General features: G+C 38.6%; 1 protein-coding gene across 1 annotated transcript in view; it reads right to left on the reverse strand.

Moving 5' to 3' along the window:
* The window catches only part of si:ch211-266k8.4, a 58,065-nt gene that overhangs the window by 12,920 nt on the left and 33,753 nt on the right, over window positions 1-11,392 (reverse strand). The window contains exons 12-14 of the mRNA XM_035664429.1: window positions 10,363-10,553; window positions 6,431-6,558; window positions 1,137-1,412 (exon numbers count right to left, since the gene is read on the reverse strand). Coding sequence (XP_035520322.1) covers window positions 1,137-1,412; window positions 6,431-6,558; window positions 10,363-10,553 — 595 coding nt within the window. The remainder of the gene's footprint in view (window positions 1-1,136; window positions 1,413-6,430; window positions 6,559-10,362; window positions 10,554-11,392) is intronic.

Below are 11,392 nucleotides of genomic sequence, written 5' to 3' on the forward strand. Positions count from 1 at the left end.
ATTAGGCATGTAGCATTTATCTCATATATATATATATATATATATATATATATATATATATTACTGTTAAGCTGTGTTGTGGAATGTGGAATGGGATAGACCAAATATTTGGCATTAGATGGAAAAACTAAGTAAGTAACTATTCTTATTGATTGACAACAGATCCTAATCAACTTACTTGGAACTTCATTGTTCAACAAAAGCTGAAAATGTTGCTCTGGCAGCTTTTGCAGTGATCAGTGAGAAGACACTTGATGTGGGGTGTCACTGTTTCTAAAATAAGCACTCTTCCACAAAACCAGATTAACACAGGCTTACAAGTTGCTTGTTTGATAGTGTGAAACTTGATATGCTACGTGATGTGGTTTGCTCTGCTTAACACACTCACTTTAAACTTGACCACAGCTTTCTTCTACATCCGTCATCTGTCAATAAAAGGGCTTATTTGCCTAGTTAGATCTCTTTAATTACCCGTAAGGTTCTCCCATTTTACCACCTACTGTGTCAATTCACCAACTCCACCCAAAAATGCTGAATTTCGTATATTTTTAGATTTTATATTATTAAGCAAAGCATATAATGACTTTCTTAAATACAAATGCTTTTTTGTGTTGTTGGAATAAATGACCATAGAAAAGTGTGCTTCATCCATGATTAATCATGAACTTTCATACTAATTAAGTTTGAACTATTCAGTTAAGACCTCTCCATTTATCAAATTGGCAACAACAGAGTTTGTCAATAAATAACAATAAATGCAAACATTAATAAGCAGCAAAGTTATTTGAGATTGAGTGAAGTCAAAATCACTTTAACGTTTAAAAATGTAATGTAGGATAAATAATTTCATCCCAGCAGGGGGTGATTTAAATGGAAAATATCAAATTAGTGTTTGAATGAATTTTTAATTTTCTTCCCTTTGGGCTGTGTGGGTAAACAAACATTCACCACTGTCAACACTTTCAAGGAACCTTGAGGTTTAATGTCTGAAAGCCTGATGTGGGTTTTAGTCCATTTCACGCCGGGCACATTAAGAGCAGTAAAGGTAGTGCAGAGCTGCATATCATTTTCATCTTCTAGGTAAAAGCTCTCACTATTTCAAACTATTTGACAGATAAAATTCATGAGGTTTTTACTTGATGAGAGCTGTCCTGGGTGTGTCTTGCTGCTTTTGCTGATCCCCGCTGGATGATGGAGGAGACGGGATGGAGGAAGTTGGAGGAAGGGTAGCGGAACGGAGGGTTGAGGGGAGGATAGAGGAGGCGGGAGGGGTCTGGCTCAGTGTGTTCTTGCTGTTTCGTAGAAGACGGAGGGACTTGACTCGGACAGGCTGGACGAGGCTGTGATTGCTACAAAGATGGGCCACCTTGCCAACAGGTCCTGTACCGGACCTCTTGAAGGTTTGCTCTGATCTGAAAACAGAACCGCAGATTTAGAGAAGGTCTGAATTACTTTCATAATGGTTGTTTGTGATTTAATATGTACACTGGCAGTCAACACATTTTTAATATACATTAATAAAATCCATCTATATGTATATTCACATTATCTATATATCATATGATAAGGGACACCCTAATAATATGAGTCATTTATACAATACTACAGTCTCTAAACAGCAAATACGTATTTTGTAGAAATGTAAAGAGATATCGCGATACACGTGAAGATTCAAATCAGTGAGATGAAAAATTAATTGTGATAACAAAGGTGCAAAGACATTACAGTAGTTTCACTTTACAAAAGGAAATGTGCATTGTTTTGCCCAGTTTATACACTACCTCAGACATAAAAAAGGATTCAATAATTTGATGATAATAATAATAATAAATACATTTTTTGTCTGAGTAAGGCAATTTTGTTCTTCTTTCTTCTTTATTTAACTTTCACTTTCCTATTATCATTGATTACCACCGTAGATTTGTTCAGGCAAAAAAATATTCCTAATCCCTCATTGCTACTACTCTTAAACGCTTCTGACCAAGAACAATGAAAACACAAAACAAAAGCAACAACAGGGGATAAATGTGTTTGTCTCCATCATCACCTCCCTCAACTCTCAGATGGGATTACAACTTCTAATATGCCCTTCATCCTCAGGTGCAGGCCTACCAATATACCACAGGAAACACCTGCATAGTGGCTGCCTCATTACCGAGGAGGGGGTGGGTGGGATGGGGCCCAGTGAAACACACTTGTGAAGGGAGTATTGCTGATTCTGAATATGAAGCAGGAAATGGTGAAGAACATGCAACGACACTAAATGTATTTTGAATATATGAAGATGAAGTACTGTATTGCGTCTACAAGGCTGCTTTCTTAAAGCTGACTACAACAACCAATTTTAGTTTGCCAGACTTCCGACTATATATAAACGCAGCTGCATGTAAATTAATGCACAGACTTTAGATTGTTTTTTTAAACTCTCTTACTGTTTCAGCTATGAAAGCTGGGAGAAAGTCCTCAGTCTCCATTGAGCATCCCACAAATTAAAAATCTGGCAGAAAGTCTTTTAACAAACATGGAAACCAAAAGGAATCATTTAAGGTTAAAATGAAAATATCAAGAGTTGCATGCTAATGTAGACAACTACATTTCATTACAACACACACTCAAAATAAATAAAAGTTGGAGATAGTTTCATGTTCTGTCACATGACAAACATGTATGTAATGGCTTAAAGTTTGTAACCTAATATCTGGGGGTTAATCATGAAAGAGTAACGCACTTCTTCATGCTGAAGTGATGCTGATCCTGGGACTTCAAAGAACTATGCCATAAAGAACATCCCAAGACAGATTTTGGGTCCTGACACAAAGACACAAGCTATTAACTGTCAAACTATCAAAGTGTATAAGATGCATATAAACCTGCTGAGGCAGGCAGAAGAGCAGGGGGAATTCTGAGAGAGGCAAATGCCACAAAGGAACGCAGAGCATTCCTTCTATTGTTTGAAGGTTCTCCTGTAGCGGACTTCATGTTTTGTCTACTGGTTTCTTAACAAATTCAACATGTCTGACACAATTTCTTACAGGATTCCTCAGAGACAAAGACCTAGACATAGCCAAGATGCTTGGACAATACTGTACAGCAAGAGATATGTCACATGGTCATGGTATAATGTCAAGTGACCGTGATATTCAAGCATAGTGACCCTTAAGGCTAAGTAAGGGCACCAACCCCTGAACTATGACCTCTCCAAATCAGTACCCACTCAGCAAGGTCTGATATGATCTGAGTTTTCTGTGAGGTTTCAAGTGTCAGCCATCTTAGCTCTCCTCCAACTTATCAACACTGGGCAATGCAGATATAAAAAGGAAACGCTCCTTTATTTCCAAGCAAGTAGCATCTACAGTTAAAAAAAATAAATAATTTAAAATAATAATTTAAGTATAACCTAGCTGCCCTGTCAGGCAGAGCTCAAGGTAATCCTTTCTGTGTTCCAGAAAAGCCTCATTTAAATTAGTAATGTAAGACAATTAAATGTTTAACCGCCCAGGCAGGGTTCTCTCAACATTACAGTAACACAGCAAGACTTTTATGACCATGGGAACTATTCTGTATACCTGTGGTTGGATTATTTATGTCTGTATGCATCATATGTATAAAATGACTCCGGTGACGAACACGGATCCCCCTGTTTGTTTGCCCTTGGGAGAATGTAGCAGTGCTCAGTGTCTCAGTGATTAAAACCCTGTTCATACTAGAAACAATATTTTAGAAAAACCCAGGCATTTTTCATGACTGTGCACTCACAATAAAACTTAGTAGAAAGGAAAAGGACAAACAAAAGCTGGATCAGGCTTAAATTATGCAAACTTCTGCTGTGAGTGTGGTCTGCAGGGGATTTTCCTCAGTAGCCCAGGTTCTACACTAGCACAGAACGGACGAACCAAACACTGGCTCTAGATAGGGCCTTTCATGTTTTTAACGACTTTGGAGGACAATGTAGTTTCAGCTACACGACTGTCCTGTATTCAAATGGTTGCAATCTTTACTAAACTTTAATATACCACCATACCATTGCATATCTGAAACAACTGCTGTAACTCACTTGTTTCTGGTTCAATAAAACATTTGAGAAATATCTTTCTCTTTGTATTTTATGTCAATTTATAGTGTTCATACAACAAAAACAATATTTTGTTTTGAAAAAGAAAATTTTTTAAAGTTGTTCCTATATCTTTTGTTGTTATTAAAGTTGGTGTTTTGGTTGGTATTGGTGCACAATAAAAATAGTTTACATTCTGATTCCTTTATATATTGTATAATTTAGTGGCGCCAAAAAGCCCCTACAGTAATCCAAGCCTTCAGTATATACATGATGACAGTAGAATAAGCTACTATAAACCTAAAGGCCCAGGTCTTTCCAAAAAAAAAATAATACCTGTGACATACTGTGCAAATCGCCAGGGTCTTGGAAAAAGAGAACCATGATTTACAAAATTTCGCCAGCACTACTTCAACAGAAAAAAAATCAATCAGTGATCACGGTGTGAAGGAAAAAGAAACGCTCTTCTTGCAAATATTGTGTGATCATTGCAGCTTTTTCCATAATGGTCCCATCAAGTGAGCATAAAGCCGTAAGTAGCATTTCCATAAAAGACATGTATGTCTGAAGATGACCGTGTAATGGATAGATAAAGCTAGCAATGTTCAAAATGTTATCTAAAATGTGTTCCAGTTCAATCAACTTGTCTTGATGACTACCATATTTGCTTTTATGCTTGTTAAGATGACGTGTGTTTTCAACACCTGGCAGAGAGCATTGTCCAGTTTCATCCCCTACCACTAATTTGCCACCCAATTACAATAATCTTTTTGGTGACCCTTGATGACCTCTGGTGACCCACAGCCTGGTTAAAACAACCTAAACCACTAAACACAAAGACTGTGAGGAATGACAAGTATGCTTGAAACACGAGCACATACACGTGCATGCATATGCATGGAAGCAAAAAGGTCTTGCGCACGTGTGCACACACACACACACCACTAACACATGGTTGACAGCCTTTTGTTTTGAGCAGTGTGTCTGTCAGAGAAAAATCAACATTACAATGAGAGGATTAGAAGACTATTGTGAAATTCTAAGTGCTACTGAAGGACCAGCTGGTTTTATTATAAAGAAACAAAACCTGAAGACATGATGGAATAGTAGAACTTTCAATTGGTAAATAACTGAATGAGTCCCACAAAAGATGCAGGTGTCACACAGAGTACAGTATGTAACCGTCTGCACTTAGACATGCACACATAGGTACATGTGAATGACAACCAGTTTGTGAGGAACAGGACATCAAAATAGCATGTTAAGACAAGCACTTTTGGACATGCATATTCAAATATGTGTGTGACATGATAAAAATGTGTTTCACCCACGTGAAAGCTCATTTGCTCGCACACACATTTTAAGTATGTATGGGAAAATCTCTAATACGCTAAGAGCATTGTCCCTGAGAGATGAAAGAAAAGTTAATTTAATAAGCCCAATAAAGTGAAGAGGAACGTAAGCTTGTGCATAGCTAGCTATAAAAATGTCTCTAGCTCTGACACAGGGACTGATGATCAGTAGCCTGCTGATTGACAAAACCCTCAGGACAATATAATAATCTTGCAGATTAATCAACATATCTGTGCTGCTGCTTTGAGATTGCTGCAGGGATTAAATAAACTAAAGGAAAAGTATCTCATACTATGAAGCAGCTGTGGATAACAGATACTGTAAAGAATTAGACTGGTACAGACTGGTTTATCGGTGTTCCCGTTTTAACCACATTGAACTGTATTTTTTTATGTTGATTTAAACGCATCCACCTGCTGGGGACGTTTGAGCATTACTCTGCTGTTGCTGTGCATTTGCTCTGAGTATCCAAGTTCTTAGTGCAAAGTCTAAAACAGTTTCCATCAAAATACCAACAACTCACTCCTCTCCTACATCTCTCCTCCCACCTGTGCACCGTGTACTCTGCGCTTTGCACCAAAATCCACACAGACAGGGTCACACTTCAAGGTCAGAAAAACATCAAACTGTCCGTGTGCTGCTTGTACTAGTCGTTGCACTGCCGTGAAAATAGGGCCGTTACAGATGAATCTGAGCAGTGGTATAAAAAGTAAGGGCGTATAAAATGTAGATAAAAAGTTGTAAATCGAATGAATGACAATATTAGCTTCATTATAAGCTCATATAGCATTAAATTGTACAGGTGTTACTGTGATTGTGCCCACACACTGTATGCAATATAAAAAGATTGAGGAAAAAAAGAGTCTACTAGCAGGAACATGTCAGAATTTGCATTAAGGAGGTCCACAGATGGCCATTCATGTTTCCTAATACGCAGTCAAACGCAAAAAACAAACACTTCAGGAAAGACTTGCATGAGTGCAGGCATGTCATGTTTGGTTTGCAATGTTTAACATTTGTCCTCACCTGTCAGTTTTAATGTAACCAGCGGTATCTGTCACAGTGACAGGGGCCACGGTGACATCACCACTGCTCCCCTGCACTACCGGCTGTTGTGCCCGGCCTCTCTGCTGGCTCCGCCTCCTGGATCTGATCTGAAAGAGGAACCGAGGGGAAGGTGAGGGAGCTGGAATACGAGTGAAGCAACAGCATGGTATATATCTATCTGAACATGAACCAGATGATTGGGTGCTGGTGAACGGATATGTCCCGTCAGTTTCCATCCTCCTCAGTCTGTGTTGTTAACCAGCATCAAGAAGGTACAGCTGAAAGGATGTGTTTTAATCCATTTATGGACCCAGTGTGTGTGTTTGCACTTGAAGCTACAACTAACAGGCTTACTTTCAACCCCACTTACTTGCTGTGAAAATAATGTATCCTACTGTATTTCTTTATTTGTTTCTTCCTTTAATTTTTATGTGGCTTTTCCAGTCCTGGCCTCTAGATTTTATTGTAATTTTGTTTTTTGAACAGTTAAGCTATTTAGATACCATAAACATGAAAAGAGTCTACAGGTAAGGTAGTGGCTCTCTGAGGCTGTACTTCGGTGCAGCAATGCTTTGCGCTAAACACTACCTTTAGTAGTACCACTACCTGACATTTACCATGCTCACCATCTTAGTTTGACGTGTCAGCCGGCTAATATTTGCCAATTAGCACTAAACACAAAGTCACTTGAGGTTAATGATTAATGTAATCTGTTCTGCAGGTATTTGGTCAAATGATAGTTTTAAAGGAAAATTCAGGGGAACACTTAAGTTAGTAGGCTTCATCCTCAAGGGATAATGAATGTCTGTGCAAAATGTCATGGCAATCCACCCTATAGTTATTGCGTGTTGGACAGACCAAATGGCAGACAGACCAACATTGTCATCCCTAAGGCAAGGTTGCTAGCGTGGCTAGGTTAGGTTTTGGGAAAAGAAATTGAAAAGACAACTCAGAATAGGATGATGAGAGGAACAATGAGTTAAAACAGCATGATAAAGGGGATGAGGGTGAAAAAGGAGGATATATTTGGACCACGATAGCTGTGTTTCCATCAACGTACGTTTTTGAGGTTCGACAGGGGCTTGGCTCGGGGGCTTGTTGCACCCTCTTCTTCTTGTGTTTCCAACTGGAGAATTAGTGCCACCTACTGCTTATCTTGATGAAGCAACTCTTAATAATCGCATAACGGTAGTGGATGGAAACAAGCATTCATTCACGTTTTCTTTTGCCTATCCATTAACTCTGGTTACATTTTGTAATACATTTTGATGAAAACAGGGCTACTGTGGACCATCTTTACCCAAACCCCAAGGGCTGTCAAACAGCTAGCTCGAGTCACTGTGACAAGATGTATTCCTATCCCAAGAAAAAATCCCCTGGGCAATGTTCCAATCACATCTTCCAATCATTTTAATCTAACAGTCCCTGGAGCTTAAATTTGACATAACAGGTGGCAAGTGGGAGAAACTATTTTCTCTATTTTTAATACATACTAAATTATTCTGAGTCACAAGAGAAACATTTCTGAAGAGTAGCATTCCTCAAATGATCAAAGGAAGTAAACTTAGAGAAAAACTCACTACTATCAATTTCTAAAATCTAATAACCAAAAGTGTGTTTTGCTGAATTTAATGTAATCCTGAGTGAGCAGATTAAGCAAATAAGCCAATCAACTCCCACAAGAGTTATCTATAGTAAAATAATAGGTCAAATCCTACTGCTTTTTTTCTCTCTCATGTCATTTACACTTCCACTACTTTATAGTGGCTTCCTTTGTTGACTAATTGCAACCCCTGTTGCTTGCTGTAATTGTACATCTTTCTTCCTGCTCACATTGTGTTTTTCTTTACTTACTTTATTTAAACTGCCTGTCTCTCCATCATCTGTTCTTTTTGCTCATAGTTCGTTATAGTAACTCATGAAATAAATGTTACAGCTTTTGAATTTGAATTTAAATGAGTGACCTGCTTAAAGCTTTGATCCTGCCCTTGATGTTACGGGGGACGATTGGGCACAGGGAGCTTATAGTGATGGGACAATTTCTTTTTTAAGCAGAGATTGTGGCAATGGTGCGCTGTGGCTCAACCCCTGTGCACATAGTTTGCTAACATTTCACCCTGTATAACTGACCTCTACCATCTGAAGTAGGTGCTATTGTGCTGGCAGCAAGTACAAAAAAACACTTCAAATTAAACGTTTAGAAAAACCTTGTTACAAATATTATGAAAACTCAACACAGTAAGAATAGAGATAAGCCCTCTTGTGTTTTGTATCAGATGCCAACTTAGTGAGCCTTGCTGCCCAGTCTGGTTTTAGCAGAAGGATTTGGCATCTAAATTAAGCTGTTGAAACTGGTTGTCAGACACTCGGCCCTTTGTTCGAGGCTTTTAGACTGCTGGCTCACAGTGGACCCTGATTTCTTTAATGGCTAAAGAAAACTTCATATTGTTTAGGGGAGAAAGTTTGAGAGAGTCTCCAGATGGCAGGCAATAGAGACCAATGTGAGACCAAGTGCAGTTGAGGTAAAAGGCCAAACCATACAGAACATATGGTAAGAATACCTTACTGCGTTACATACTGTGAAACAGCATGAAAGCTACACCTTCCTCACACATCAAGTATGAATCAACATTAAGAGATTTATTGTACTGGCACAATCAAAACAACCGGCACAAAGTGATAAGTCTTGTGCACAAGGACAAGGAGGCTGTTACCAAGCACACCATATATTTTTGTTCTTATAGGACAGTGTATGGGCACAGACGTTGGGTTAAGTGGAATATAATTTGAAGGCTATGCTGATTAATCATTATCCTCTCAGCCAGGCCTCTGACAGCTTTGCTTATCACAGTGGTGCATGACAAAAATGACTCACCAAACAAAAAAGTGAGAGCAAAGGCATGTGGTAGGGAAGTAGTATTGTGTAGTTGCTTAAAGGAACAGTTCAACATTATGTGGAAATACAATTATTCTCTTTCTTGTAGTGAGTTCAGTGAGAAAATTGATACCACTCTCATACATGTCAGGTAAACCATAAGCTAACCATCAACAGCTGTTTAGCTTAGCATTGAAAAGGGGGAAACAAGAAGCTCTTTCCAAAAATAACTAAATCTGCCTACCAGCAAACTACAAGTTTACACCTACCAGTGTAAAAGCAAGTTGCAGTTGTATGGGGGTGTTATGTGGTGGCCCATGTATTGGCCATTAGGGCTGCCCCCCAATCCTGGACTAAACCGTTAATTGATGAGAAGAGTCTTAGTCATCCTACTTTTCATTAGTCGGACACTCGCGGGGAAAAATAACACGTCACACTCCATTTGGGAGCTGCGCCTTGTTACCAGGACTAACGTTTGAGGGGAACGTTGCATAACCAAGAAATATTCAGGCACCAGTTTATATATTAAGCCAAGATAGCTGCTGACTGTAGCCTTGAAATTAACATAAAGATATGAGATAATATCAATCTTCTCATCCAACTCTCAGCAAGGAAGCAAAGTGTTTGTTTCCAAAATGTCAAACTTTTGCTTTAAGAGTGCTAAGATATGAAAAGACGACATAACAAATCTCTAGACAAAGGCGTATGGTGTGGCTTTTAAAGTTACATTTACGTTACTTATAAAAGGTGCCCATTTTTATTTTGCAACAAACTGATCTATTTGATAATATTTTGGCAAGACACGTGTAAAGCATTTATATGACTGCATTACTCAAACACAATTACAATCACAATTCCAATTTCCTGTATTGCATCAACTGAATCAGTAACACAAAGTCACAGTTTTCCAAAAGAAAATAAATGAATCAGTTACTTTAGAAGATGAGTTATGGTATCCAGTTTCACTTTCCAAAGATTCTGAGTGAAAGAAGCTGCAGAGAAAACATTGAAGTCATCTGTACTAACAAAGCTTTACCTGGGCTTGTGTTAGTGAAGCTGAGGTCCGACTCTTGAACACTCGTCCAGGAGCAGGACTACGTTGTCTGGGCTTTGTCTGTGTTTGAGAACCCTTCTCTTCAACCCTCTGTCTACCCATTGGGTCCAACAGGTACCGCTGGGCCAGACGCATCACCCGGGTCAGTACACCTTTTGCCCTAGTAACTGAGTCTGTAGGGGAAAAAAACCCCAAAACAATGAGACAATATCATAAATCCCCCTCCTAATATCTGTGGATTCTGGTTCTCATGCAGCAATTATCCAAAGCTCTCTACTGTGTGTCAAGACTGTATAAAGTAGAAAATGTAATTTAAGGTGATATGAAAATGCAAAAAACTCCATGTTATTATATTCACATTGCCATTTTGCAAACATCCAGGACCTGAGCACCACTTATTTACACAATCCGGGGGACAACCCTGTGATGATACTGTAAGCAGTGCATGTCGGAGTTACAAAATAAGTTATCATTCCATTGCAGACATACCCCTACTGAATTGCCTTTGTGCGTGTATGTGTGTTTTGGTGTGTGAATACGTCCTTGTTATACACAAATGAATGTTATCAGTGGCTCACCATATTTACTCAGGGGGCAGAATCTGCCTGCTTAGGCAAGCTGTGAACATAAATACCCACTTATACAATGTACTATCTGTGTTTGTGTGCAACCAACTCATGCATACAGTCAGAGACACAGAAGCTGTATCTCATGTTTTATAACACAAGGAGAGCATGAGATTAAAACAGTATATGATCATGTTTAATGTGCGTTTTTTTTTTAAAACATTACCATCTTAATATCATGCATCATGTTTATTACAGTATACTATACTATTCTAATATCAAAATTTGATGAATGTAACTCTTTTTATTTATTTGCTCAGTAGTCAACAGGGTTTTTACCTAAAGGTCCTGGGGCCGTGTTTTCCCTGGGGAACATTATAGCAAAATAACACAAGCTCATTACAGTACATTTGCCTCATGCTTTCTGTGTTTCAAAATGATCAGCA

Source organism: Morone saxatilis, unplaced genomic scaffold, assembly GCF_004916995.1.
Source record: "Morone saxatilis isolate NCDOM2014 unplaced genomic scaffold, NCSU_SB_2.0 Contig2, whole genome shotgun sequence".
Classification (NCBI taxonomy): Eukaryota; Metazoa; Chordata; class Actinopteri; family Moronidae; genus Morone; species Morone saxatilis.